This window comes from Grampus griseus, assembly GCF_964374135.1.
Source record: "Grampus griseus genome assembly, chromosome: 1".
Classification (NCBI taxonomy): Eukaryota; Metazoa; Chordata; class Mammalia; order Artiodactyla; family Delphinidae; genus Grampus; species Grampus griseus.
In genome coordinates, this window is record NC_139017.1 from 115,768,012 (window position 1) to 115,782,056 (window position 14,045).

Below are 14,045 nucleotides of genomic sequence, written 5' to 3' on the forward strand. Positions count from 1 at the left end.
TTAATTATGAAATATTATTCAAGCTTTTTAAATTGACAGCATAGTTTTACACAACCATGATTTAAAATTTGTGTGTGTGTATGGCACAAATTTACATACAACAGAATTCACTCTTTTGGTGTAGGGGTCTGAGTTTCAACATGTGCACAGATTGTTACCATCACCACAAACAGAATATAGAACAGCTCCAGTACCCCAAAGAATTCCCTTATACTATCAGACCCTCCCACTACTCCTCCCAAAGCCCCAGCCCTGTGAATCTGTTCTCTATTCCTATTGTTTTTCCTTTTGCAGAATGTCATATAAAGAGAATTATACAGACGTAGTCTTTTGAAACAGGCTGCTTTCACTTAGCGTAATGAATCTGAGATACAGTCATGTCGCAGGTCTGAATAGCTCTTTTTTATTACTGAGTAGTATTTCATTGTGTGACTGTACTACTGTTTATTCATTCACTGACAAATACTTGAATTTGTTTCCAGTTTTTGGCAATTATGAATAATGTTGCTATAAACATTTATGTACTGGTTTCTGTATGAACATAAATTTTCATTTGTTTAGGGTAAACACCTGGATGTGGGGTTATTGGGTTTTATGTTAGTTTTATGCTTAATGTTGTATGAAATTGTTTTTCGGAGTGGCTGTATCATTTTGCTTTCCGACCAGCTATGTATGAGAGTTCCAGTATTAGAAAATGTAAAACTGTAAAACTCTTATAATAGTTTTCATGACCTTGTGTTAGAATTCTTTAAAAACATCAAAGACATCAAAAGCATGATCCGTAAAAGAAAAAAAATTAAAATCTTTCTTGACAAAAGACACCATTAAGAGAATGAAAAGATAAGATTGGAAGAAAATATTTGCAAATCGCATAGCTGACAAAGGACTTGTATATAAAATCTATAAAGAACTCTCAAAGCTTAATAGAATCCTTTCTTCAAATAAAGCCTTACTTGGGAGCAAAAACAAATAAGTAAAAGCAAAACTATTCTGGTTGAAGTCAAGATGGGAAGCTGAATACTTTCTATTTCATCATCGTTTCTCTTTGAGGTTTTTGTGTGTGTGTGTGTGTGTTTTCTTTAGGTAATGCTTTTGAATGGTATTTTGACAAATTTCTTCAGCATAGTAATTTTGCTGTTAAAAGATTTCAGAAAAAAATGCTAAAGGAACTACTTTGATTTCTAAAAAATGTCTATGCTTGTTTTTCAATCCTAGCTCAGTCTGCATCATCTCCAAAGAGAAAAAAACAGCACAAGAAATACCGGAGTGTTATTTCAGACATATTTGATGGAACAATCATTAGTTCAGTGCAGTGTCTGACTTGTGATAGGGTGAGTATGAAAGAATTATAATACACAGGAAATTTCTGTCAAATGCTCTCTTTTAAAAAAAAAACCTGACAAAATGGTGTGAAAGTTTAATGTCTTTTCCTTGTTGTTGATGATTATACATGTATTTCTTGTGTTTGAAGAAATATAAATTGATTCTAGGAGTAGAACTTGTTTTTTGGAAGCAGTAGTAACATACTGATTTAAGGATGGGTCTTGACCTGTCACTGAACAGGCATGCATTTAGCAGGAAGAATTAACTCAGTTCTTCATCTCTGGTCACATACAAAGGAGATATGTTGCTCAGCAACGAGAATTTGTAACACATGCATATTCTTCCAAGGCTGATGAAATTAGTAGGAAACTGTTGTTATTCACAGGCACAAGGCTATGTATGTATCTTCTCCACTTGGTTGTATGGCTTATAAATATTTTCCCATGTTAAGTTTGGATTCAGATAATAAAAGTAGTATCAGGTTCATAAACAAGAACATGAATTAAAATCATCATGAGATTTTTAATAATACCTCTAAATTCCTGAGTTTCCTAGAGGTTTTCTTAAGAACAGTTTTACTTCAGTGCAGTGATGAATATAATTAAGATGAATGTAAAATGAACTATCTCAAAAAAAACCCAAAAAAAACCCCAAAGTAAGTTTTCAGTTATTGTGTTAGAATTAAGTCAAATCTAAGGGTTTTCAATAGGGTTATCTTAATGTAGGCTATTTTGGTACCAGATATTTAAATGGAATTATCCTGAAATGTTTTCAGCTGTTTAGGTTTCACATCTTGTTTTTTAAGCTACATTTAAAAACTATCACTAGAGGTCATTTTCAAAAATAAATGCAGTACTGCTTAACAGTCTGGAACTCAGGCTACAGTGGCTGTGTGTGAGATACTTCTCTTTACTGCAATGTCCTTGACTAATGGGGATGTTAGTAGTTACCTCATAAGGTTTATGTGAAGATTAAATTTAGAACAGCACCTGGTACAAAGCAATTTTGCTTTCGTTATTACTATTTTAGCTTTTTTTACTATATAAAAAGCAGTTTGTTTTTTTCTTATTATAATTTGCTTTGATCTTTGCCGTCTAAAATCTATCCTCAAATGTTTGTGCTGGATTATTTTCATCCCATTGTTAAAACACAAAACAATTTTAGGTGTCTGTAACCCTCGAGACCTTTCAAGATCTGTCCTTGCCGATTCCTGGCAAGGAAGACCTTGCTAAGCTGCATTCATCAAGTCATCCAACATCTATAGTCAAAGCAGGATCATGTGGCGAAGCATATGCTCCACAAGGGTGGATAGCTTTTTTCATGGAATATGTGAAGAGGTATGTATGTGTTTTCTTTGTATTAGTTGATTGTTAAAACTGCTGTTTCTGCTGTACTGGCAGAACATTTCCTTTCTTTTTTCTATCAATAATGTTTCAGGTTTGTTGTCTCATGTGTCCCTAGCTGGTTTTGGGGTCCAATAGTAACCTTGCAAGATTGTCTTGCTGCCTTCTTTGCCAGAGATGAACTAAAAGGTAAGAAATACGAAATAGTTTTCATCTATGGCTAAACTGTTGTGAGTGATCTAAAATACTAGTGGGACAAAATATAGAATGTATTCATAAAAGCTGAGTTTTTTTAAAAATTTATTTTTGGCTGTGTTGGGTCTTCCTTGCTGTGTGTGGGCTTTCTCTAGTTGCGTCGAGAGGGGGTTGCTCTTCTTGCGGTGTGGGGGCTTCTCACTGTGGTGTCTTCTCTTGTTGTGGAGCACGGGCTGTAGGCGTGAGAGCTTCAGCAGTTGTGGCATGTGCACTCAGTAGTTGTGGCTTGCAGGCTCTAGAGCGCATGCAGGCTTAGTAGTTGTGGCGCACGGGCTTAGTTGCTCTGCGGCATGTGGGATCTTCCTGGACCAGGGCTCGAACCAGTGTCCGCTGCATTGGCGGGCGGATACTTAACCACTGCGCCACCAGGGAAGCCCAAAGCTGAATTTTGAGGCAGCTCAAATAGTACTTGCCCATATTGCCATAGTGCCAGTATCTACCATGACAACATAAACACTATAAATAATATCCTGAAATAATTGATACAGATTCCTATAGTACTAGACAATATGGTATTTGAAGTGTCTAAAATCTTCTCTGGGATTGAAAAAAGAGAAAATTCAACCAAAATATAAAAAACTTACTTGTATATCTGGATTAGTCTGAATTTCTCCATAGTATTTAAGATCCAAGCCTTCACTATTTTTGTGTGTCCAGCACCTTGCTTGGACATATAACAAGCAGTCAGTAAATTTTGTTGAGTGAATAAGTGTACAGATGTTATTTGAGATACGCCTTCAAGGTTGAAAAAAGAGCAGATAAAGGGTGTTGTAGGTGTGGTAAACGTGCTGACTCGAGCAGAGGCTAAAAAATGTGAGCCTTGTGTTACTGTTCTACTGGTTCAGCATTGCAAGCTCAAAGAATTGCAGAACCAAAAGAAAATAACTTGCTTTTAGTTTGAGAGGAATGACCAGATCTGTTCTGTTTTCAGGTGACAATATGTACAGTTGTGAAAAATGCAAAAAGTAAGTGTCATTGGCAATGCTTTCAATTGCATGTTTTGTAGTTTAAATGGTATTTTTATTGGTAATTTGAATTGGCCATGTAGGGTTAATTTTCCGTTTTATTTAGAAAAATATAAAGGCCAGTAAGCTTTGTCCTAGTAAAAAAATGACTGGTTGTTCTGCAAAACAAATCTGAGGTTAAAAATTTAACAAATTTAATCAGCTTAGCTAAGATGTGACAGTGTATTTTAAGATATAAAATAAGTATGTAATTTTGCATAAAACATTTTCCAAATATGTTATAAATATATACTAGGATATATAACATATATTTTTATTACATAGGTTAATTCTGTCATCATAAATAACGCAATATTCTTTTCTGGCTTACCACCTTAACAGGCTAGATTTAGGAAGTGAAAGTGACTGTAAAGGTACATAGTTTCAAGTTTGTGTAAAATTCAGAAAGGTTATACCATCTCTAATGTTACCTGCTGTATGAGGGCCGAATAAAGAAGACAGTTAAGAAAAGTATGATTTTATTTCTTTATATCTACTACTAGCTGCCTTTTTCTGTCTTGTAATAAGTTTAGGCTTTTAAGCCTTCTTGTTGATGAGTTAGAAAAGAAAAGTAAATGGAGAATTGAAAGCAAATATGTCTGAGGTAGAGTGAACTGGAAAATTTTTCTGAATCTCTCTGATAGAAAAATAATGGCCTCCGAATAAGATCTATTAATAGAGTCTTCATAATACAAACTTCTGACTTTTGTCAAAAACCCAGGGAAATGTTGATCTGCAGCTGTTGGTCTTCTTCATTACAAAAAGGAATAGTATATTGTTAGGTCAATAAGGAAGAAAAGCTGCTTTGCACTTTCTAGAAAAAAATACACCTCTAGTGAATTGGAAAGTATTTATTATCAGTTTGTCCTTGAAGCCACAGCTGATAGCTGAAGACTGAGTTGGCCCAGAGGAGGAATCTTTCTTGGAAAAACAGTGCCAACTAGGAAAAAGATAATAGTGAAGATGGAAAAGAACTTGCATCTACCCCAGAATCCAGAGTAGAGATCTGTCAAGTATAAATTAATATTGATTATTGGGAATTCCCTGGCAGTCCAGTGGTTAGGACTCTGCGCTTTCACTGCCGAGGGCCCAGGTTCGATCGCTGGTTGGGGAACTAAGATCCTACAAGCCGCGTGGTGTGGCCGAAAAAAAATTTTTTTTGATTATTAATAATAACCTCTCTATTTTAAGTTATTTGTTTTCACATTTAGGAATAAAGGTTGTAATATATTGACCTGACCAACCAATTCTATAAAATTGGGATTTTATTTTACCCAGTTTTACGTGATACCTGAATGTTATAAAGGCATAGCCAGGCCATAGATAGTAGAAGATTTTCATCAAAGAATTATACAACTCTAAATTTTTATTACTGATGTCTTAATTTAAATACTTTTTTTACAATAAGGGGTTCCAGTGTTTTATTAGTATTTTTTTAATTGGTAGTGTATAATTCAGTAGTAAGCATTTTTAGTCTGATACCTTTATTTCTGCATTTTCTAAAAGATTTTGCTGTATATTTGAAAATACTAAAGGTTTTGTAGATTTGTATGGGAAACAGGTTTATTAAAATTGGTTTTCTCTTTTCACCCCTTAGATTGAGGAATGGAGTAAAGTTTTGTAAAGTACAAAAGTTTCCTGAGGTATGGGCTTTATCACAATTTAATTTATTTTATGTGATAGGTAAGGTATTAATATAACACAGTGTAGTAAATTCTTTAGCTTTGGTCGAAGAATGGAATGGTTCTATTGACCAGTGACTGTGTATACCCTATTAAGATTATCCATTTTTTAAATATTGAGTTGCATACCAAGTAAGTGCCCTTAGCAGTAAAACTGTGTTGAACACAGTTTAATCAGATACTGTAGGGTCTTGCAGGCATAAAGTGTAAAATTGGAGAAGCCAGTAGCTATGAACTTAGGAAGTACCATGTTTCATCATTTCCACATTTTAACGTCTCTGGAATCAGGTTATCAGAATTGCAGGGTAATGTTTAATCTTGACAATATGTATATTTAATAGACTCTTTTATGTAGCATATGAAACAGTAGAATTTTAAATAATCCTACGTTTCTCTTTTAAAAAGATTTTGTGCATCCATCTTAAAAGATTCAGACATGAACTGATGTTTTCCACCAAAATTAGTACCCATGTTTCATTTCCACTGGAAGGCCTGGATCTTCAGCCATTTCTTGCTAAAGATAGTCCAGCTCAAATTGTTACCTATGATCTTCTGTCAGTCATTTGTCACCATGGAACTGCAAGTAGTAAGTATCCAAGTTTGACATATGTTTTTAGATTTTAAAGAAAAGAAACATCTGAATTGATCTCTTAAACAAGACCCGACTGAACAAAAGAAAAAAGTATAAAAGTAGATTTTTATTAATTATTTTATTTTGGTTATTAAAAACATGTCAGAAATTTTAGGAAATTGAATAATTTTACTCTGAAGTTTAAAATACTGGAAATTATGTTTTATGTGAAGATAAATAATAAGGACTTAAACATGATTATTTTTACACTGGGTTTTTAAGATTACGTTCTCTGTCCTGATTTTCATTTCCTCAAGTGGTGGTGGTAAGGGTATCTACTGGAAAAGAATACGAAGATAGTTCTTGCTATATCTTTTTATTACTGAAATTATTTAAATTTTTTCTGCTTAAATTCAGGTGGACACTATATTGCCTACTGCCGAAACAATTTAAATAATCTCTGGTATGAATTTGATGACCAAAGTGTCACTGAAGTTTCAGAATCTACTGTACAAAATGCAGAAGCTTATGTTCTCTTCTACAGGTGAGGAAATAACTCTCCTGGATAGGCTGTTTTGACAAATATGACAGAACATCTCATGTTGAGGTTAACAGTGACTTCTAAGACTTTCAAAGTGGATTTCTGAGTAAAGATTAGAAATTGCTTTACTCTCATTTCATTATGTGAGTAAAAGTGAAAGGTTGCATGCAGAATGATCTTTTGTTAAGAGAATGGTAAGTCATTTAGTTGAAGGGCAAAGGAATATATTTTGTTTTAGAAAGACTGGTTTTAATTTTAAAAATTAGGCACTGACAGTAGGAATTGTCTCCTAACATAACTAATAAAGGAGGTATTGGACTTCCCTGGTGGTCCAGTGGTTAAGACTCCGCGCTTCCAATACAGAGGGCATGGGTTCAGTCCCTGGTCAGGGAAGTTCTGCATGCCACGCGGCATGGCCAAAATAAAAATTAAAAAAAAAAAAGGTATTAATATAAAAATAAATCCTTGGTACCTTTTAGTATCTTCTAAAAGATTGTAATAACTACTAAAACAGGAAAGCAGATTAACTGTTTAGATCTTATTAACAATCATTTGAACGTCTGTTCTATAGCAATAGTTATGTGGATACTAGTAGTTAAGATATAGTATCACCCCTAGAGTGTGTAATGTAGTGGGGGCAGGGTGGAACAAAGTATATTTCTCATGAATAATTTTCAAGACCTAACAAGATTCACAGTACAGTCCACCCTCCATATCCATTGGTTCCACATCCGAGGATTCAACCAACGGCATATTGAAAATATTGGGGGGGAAAAGATTCCAGAAAGTTCCAAAAAGCAAAACTTAAAATTGCACACCAGTACTATCTACATACCACTTATGCTGTATTTACCAGTGTTTGCATAGCAGTTACATTTTTTAGGTATTATAAGTAATCTAGAGATGATTTAAAGTATATGAGAGGCTGTGCATAGCTTATATGCAAATGCTACACCATTTTATATAAGGGACTTAAGCATCCACAGATTTTGGTATTTGCAAGGGTCCTGGAACCAATCCCCCACGGATATAGAGGGATGACTGTGTTAATGTGTGTGCTAAGTCTAATAAGTGAGCGGAAAAATCCACTTACTAATCTAATGGAGTAAAATGCATATTGAATTTAATGAATCACTGTCCCTTAATAGGAAGAGCAGTGAAGAAGCACAAAAAGAGAGGCGGAGGATATCAAATTTGTTGAACATAATGGAACCAAGTCTCCTTCAGTTTTATATTTCTCGACAGTGGCTAAATAAATTTAAGACCTTTGCTGAACCTGGCCCTATTTCAAATAATGATTTTCTCTGTATTCATGGAGGTAAGAAACTCTGTAATGGAAAGTAGTGGTAGGGATTTGCTGTTAAATAATTTACAAATAGGAAAGAGCCAAGAATTTTCCTCTTCCATTTATTTTCCATTTCCCCATCTACATTCCAACTTAAATGTGTTTATTTTGCTATGGTTTCAGAAATTAGCTTTTTCTTCTAATTATAGGCAATCTGTAGCCTTCTCATAGAACAGATATTTACTGAGTACCTGTTCCAAACCCTGTGCTAGAGCCTGAAAGTACCAGAAACACTATTTCTATTTGCATAGCTTTAATTTCATAGTAAAGACAGATGCATAAACAGGTAATTATGGTGCAGTGAACACTTCTATTCCCCATCATTTTTCTCAGCTGAGAGACATGCAGCTCCAACTGTATCCGTGGCTCTTATCCCTTTTGTCTAAATGAATAGCTGGCTCTTTTCCTAACTATAAAAATGTACTCAGAGTTTAGTAAAAAAACCTCATGCAGTTATTTGCTAAATGTAATTTATGCCTTTGTGACTGTGTTAGTGCTTGTTTCTATGACAACCTTAGTGTGACACCTTAATTAAATTTCATGGTTGAAGACTTGATATTCTCATTAATTAATTATTTTTGCAGTGAAACCACAAGAGATAGTAGAAATGTCCTATATTGGATTTAGAAATCTAAAACTTGAAAATATTTCTTTCTTTTTTTTTTTTTTTTGAAAATATTTCTGTATGTGAATTTTTCTCTTATTATTTCCCTACTTGAGCTACTAACTTAAGTCTCTTCCGGTTCCAAATCTCCCTATAATCCTTCTATGGCATTTATCTGTGCCTGCCTTTTATTATGGTTATTCATATAAATTCTTCATTTCTACTGCTAGCTCATAAGCTCCATGAAGGAAAGATTGTCTCTGATTTATCTCTGGCTTGCCCCAATACACAGTCAAGGCTTAGTAAAGATTTATGTAAGTTAAGTACTTGAACATCTTGGTTAACTTATTTTTCTCTATTTCAAGAAATATGTTCATCTTTAGGAACATATACTTAATTTTTAACCTTTTGGGGAGAGGTTTTAAGAATAATGATTGGAAAAAATACCAGTGATTAATCAGTTAAAAGTAATATAACGGAATTTAAGAATGAGACAGACCCATTTAAACTTTTTTAGGTGTTCCTCCACGAAAAGCTAGTTATATTGAAGACCTGGTATTGATGCTGCCTCAGAACATTTGGGATAACCTATATAGCAGGTTTGTTTTTTTAAATCAGACAATATGGTATTGTGGAAATCAGTTTGTGAAATTCGTTAAAAGGAGATTGGATTATTTTGTATATGCTCCCTGTGCTGTATGTTGCTTATGTGGAATATTCCCTTCTTCCTTCATTTATTCACTCTGAAGTGTGAGTAGAGAGACTTTTGTGGCTAGTGTGGCCCTAGTCTAGATAATTAATTCTAAGTTTTATGTTCTGATAATCTGTATCTCTAAAAGTATGCCGTGACATTTTTCTTAAATATTTTTTCTTAAATATTGAAAATAATTCATTCTATGAATTCTTAGTGGCCAGGGGAAGCCTCCTTCTAATTAAAACTTGATTAAAACTGTGGCTGTGTATAACTTAAGATTTATATGTTGTATGCTAACTTTTGACAGCCACTTCTTTTACTTTATGTTGTTGCAACAAACATATTTTGTAACAAAAGTAGCTGTAAGGGAAAGTTGAAATACAGATGAATCAGTAAGTCAATAAACTGATAAAATCAGCGACCCTGAAAAACATAAAATCAGGCCCTTACGATAATTTAGTTTTTACATTTTACTAAAACTTGGACACATTTCCTAGAACATCAGCTTACTTCCAGATTATCATACTTATTAAATTCTTCATGCATTAGGTATGGAGGAGGACCAGCCGTCAACCATCTGTACATTTGTCACACTTGCCAGATTGAGGCGGAGAAAATTGAGAAAAGAAGAAAAATTGAATTGGAAATTTTTATTCGGGTAAAAAAATGATGCTTTTCAAATTATCAAAATGATCTAGAATAAAGATAAAGAACTGACAATTAGAGGAACGATGTTAGTGAAATGATTGGACGAAAGAGTTGTAATACATTTTAAGTCTCATGGGCTCATAACAGTGAGAGACCCCAGTCAGGTGACTATAGTTCTAGTGAGTTAAGTTCTTCTCTTGGGGGTTTTTGTTTTCATGGATTGGTAATAAATTTTGTTTTATGTATTGGCACTGGCAAGAAATCTCTTTATTGAAATGGTAAATTATAAGTTTCCTTAAGTTAGTGGTTTTTCTGAAAGCATCTACTCAGATTGCATTCTTTACTTCCACCCCTTTGTGAAGTATAATATTGTTTGGGGGGACTCTCTATACTTATACCTAGTTCCCACAAAGTGAGTATGTTATGAGGCATTTGTTGATTGCAAGCAACAGAAAGTCTGATCACAGAATCAATAGGAAGAGCTGAATAACCAGGTTTTATTGGACAAAGACTAGTATAGTTCCATTTGTCTAGGTAGCAAGAAGTAAGTTTCTTCAAAGTGCTGCTGTCAGTAATACAGCTCCAACCATTTATTCATTATTCGGGTTCCTAATAGAGAATACTACTAGAGTTTGAGTCACCTGAGAGGCATGTTCATTGATATTTCTATTGAAATTATATTGGTGGAGGGATAATTCTATAAGGGAAGATTGAGATTCTTTTAGTAAAAGAAGGGGAGAAGTTAATTGAGCAGATATTATAGATGAACAGTACATTCCATGTTGTGGCCACAGGCTTCTTTTCATAGATTTAGGGGTGTTTTGTGTGTGTGTGTGTGTGTGTGCCTTTGCCTAAAGTGAAGCGATTTTCACATACACAGGAAGATATTACAGGTGTGGATTGATTTACTGTGCTTGAGCCTCATTTGCTTTCTAAATATAAGGAGGCAAATTTCAGTTGAATAGTAAAAGTAGTTCATTCCACGAATGCTTAAATAAATGGCTAATGACTATATCCATTAGGGTTTTTTTTCCAATATTTATTTATTTATTTGGCTGCGCTGGATCTTAGTTGCGGCACACAGGACCTTCATTGCTGCGTGCAGGATCTTTAGCTGCGGCATATGAGCTCTTAGTTGCGGCATGCATGTGGGATCTAGTTCCCTGACCAGGGATTGAACCCGGCCCTGCTGTATTGGGAGCATGGGTTCTTAACCACTGGACCACCAGGGAAGTCCCATACATTAGGGTTTGATCAACAGAAGCCATTCTAAGTATTTTGAGTAGAATAGGAATACAGGCAATGAAAGACTTAAATAGCTACTAAAAAGACTGGGCAGTGAAAATCAAGAAGACCATAGCTGACTTTCAGGAAATCTGGAAGGCTGCCATACTGGAGGTAGGAGTGGGCACAGCAGCTCAGAGTGGGGTCTCAGAGCCCAGACAAGGTAAAGAAAGCTTCTGTGTAGTGGTGTGGGCCTGGTCAAGGATGTTGGAGCCCAGGCAACGTAACAGTGGATGCCCGTGTTGGCTGGAGATTGCTGTGTGAGGCGGCACAGCTTAGTGGTGGTGGTAAAATTGAGGGATTGATTCCATGTGTAGGATTGATCAGATAATATGAGTGTAATGAGAGCCAGATTTCTTATTGTCAGATAAGGGAGTTACAGATATTGAAAGAGAGGAAACTAAAATGGACTCTTTGTTATTGGATTAAAATTGTAGGCATCTTTGTGAACTCACTGTGTTAGATACATATATACATATAGAGGTATAAATGTGTGTATATGTACACATATATAGAAATAAATGATGTACCTAAGTTAATTTCCTAACTCTGTCACTGAAAAGGCCTGGAAGCAGTAATAACTACAGTAGGATTGAGCATACTTAGCTCTCTTCGGATCTTGGCTTCTAAACATCTTTCTCTAGTAAAAGGAACCAGCCCTCCTTGGAGAAATGGCTGCTTTCAGGGCTGGGGCAGGGGAATTACAAGATGAGCTTGGAATTTCTTACTGTTCCAGAAATTAAAGAAGTTTTTGAAGAATGATGGGGAAATGTCAAAAGTACACAGAAGCCAGCTTGAAGGGACTTTTACTTGCCAAATTTGGGACAATTTATGCTTCAAAATAAATTATAATGGTATTATAATGCATTAAACAAAATAGGAGATATTGTGTTCATACTGTTATAAATAAGTGAATAAATTGAAAGACTGATGCGGAATGGAATATTAACATAGTTCCAGCTTATTCCCCACAAAATACGTGTTAATTTTGAAGAGAAAAGACTAAGCAAGAAGAGTCTGGCACCAACTCAATGAAGTCATTAAAGTGAACATCAGTAGCAGTGGAATATATCAAAATCATGTGCTAGGATAGGATACAGTGAGAAGAACACAGCATCACTTGTTTGGTAGACAGTGCATAACCTGAGTTTCAAATGAGGAAAGCCAGGCAGACCCAAATTGGGGGACATTTTATAAAACAACTGGCTTGTAACCTTCAAAATTGTCAAGATCATGAAAGTCAAGACTGAGGAACTGTGCCACCTTAAAGGAAATATGAAGTTACATGCAACAAGTGATTCTTGCTTGTTTTTGTTTTTTGTTTGTTTTTTCGGCTGAGCGGCATGTGGCATCCTAGTTCCCGGACCAGGGATCGAATCCGCACCCCCTGCAATGGAAGCGTGGAGTCTTAACCACTGGATCGCTAGGGAAGTCCCAACAAGTGATTCTGAACTGGATCTTCGGGCTATAAACAAGATTATTGGATCAATTAGAAAAACTTGATGGAGTCTGAGGATTAGGTGCTAGTATTACATCGATGTTAATTTCCACATTTTTATCATTTGTGTTAAATGTGTAGGAAAAAGTCCTCGTGTGTTTAGCAACTTACTCTGAAATGGTCTAGGAAAAGAAAATTTCCTCGTATTGTACTGGAGTTTTCCTGTAAGTTTGAGATTGTTTCAAAGCTAAAAAGAAGTTTTTAATTGCACGAAGCTTCTGGAAATTACCTATGTTGCTTACCACTGGCAATCTCAGGAGAATGCTCAGAAACTTGATAGACTTGATAAGCCGCTAATCTCAGGACCCTGGTGGGTTATCCTGAGGATGCTGCTGTTAAAGATGTTAGCTGCCTGTGGCACCGAATGAGGGATTCTTGGGAAGATGCTTGGAAGTGGTGGCAAAACCCTACTTGTGCCATCTGTGGAGGCCTCAGTCCTGCCGCAACTGCCACCAGAGGACGTGGGGGAAGTTTCTCTTTCTCTTGTGCCTTCCGTATATTGCATATATCATTGGCAGTGACTGAGCTGGAGCACTACTGGCAAGCGATCCTGGAAAATGAAATCTTCTCTTTTCATAGAAGAGAGTGTAAGAATGAATGGAAATGATGCATTAACAGACAATAAATACAGTATAGTTTGCCCCCCTTGTCATATGCATTCATACGTCAGCAACAACAGTAGCAATAGTATCATGTTTCTGCCTAACATGATGCAGCTAGCTCATGTACCACTAGATGCAGCATTTATCCTTTCCCTAAACTTGGAAAACCCAAAGTCCCATCAGTCAGTGTATCCATTTCTGGATGATGATCATTCATGTTTAGTTCAGTCAGTTTAGTCATAATTTCCCTTTTATATTCTGCAAGCTAAAGAATAAACGATAAGATTAACCACCAACAACATACCTTATATGAAATAGAGGAATGAAAGGAAATATAAATTGGTAATTTTTCACAAATTTAGAAATATTTACAAATATGTATTGGGTTGGCCAAAAAGTTCATTGCGTTAGTGAATACATTGTTCAGTAAAATTCTTGGTGAAAATGAAAAAGGTGTCTTTTAGTTCTACTTAAAACCGAATGAACTTTTTGGCCAACCCAGTGCATGGGGGAAGGAAGAAGCATGTGTCTACAGCTTATAACTACCCATTCCATATTCTCTGTTTTCTCATCCAGCACTTCAGCTGGTTATTTACCTGATGAAGTAACCCAGACCTTCATTCCTGAAGAGTCTGAGCTCTTTGTAGTCTT

General features: G+C 35.4%; 1 protein-coding gene across 3 annotated transcripts in view; it reads left to right on the forward strand.

Moving 5' to 3' along the window:
* Positions 1-14,045, forward strand: part of USP33 (ubiquitin specific peptidase 33) — a 70,320-nt gene that overhangs the window by 40,588 nt on the left and 15,687 nt on the right. For 2 of the 3 annotated variants that reach the window (XR_014297194.1, XM_082661772.1), the window contains exons 12-21: positions 1,216-1,331; positions 2,488-2,660; positions 2,761-2,855; positions 3,853-3,886; positions 5,523-5,568; positions 6,013-6,193; positions 6,596-6,722; positions 7,868-8,037; positions 9,186-9,267; positions 9,912-10,020. Coding sequence is in view for 2 of the 3 variants with exons in the window: in XM_082661772.1 (XP_082517898.1) it covers positions 1,216-1,331; positions 2,488-2,660; positions 2,761-2,855; positions 3,853-3,886; positions 5,523-5,568; positions 6,013-6,193; positions 6,596-6,722; positions 7,868-8,037; positions 9,186-9,267; positions 9,912-10,020 (1,133 nt within the window). In the remaining variant the exon portion in view is untranslated. The remainder of the gene's footprint in view (positions 1-1,215; positions 1,332-2,487; positions 2,661-2,760; positions 2,856-3,852; positions 3,887-5,522; positions 5,569-6,012; positions 6,194-6,595; positions 6,723-7,867; positions 8,038-9,185; positions 9,268-9,911; positions 10,021-14,045) is intronic. The other variant, XM_082661773.1, reaches the window with a different exon arrangement.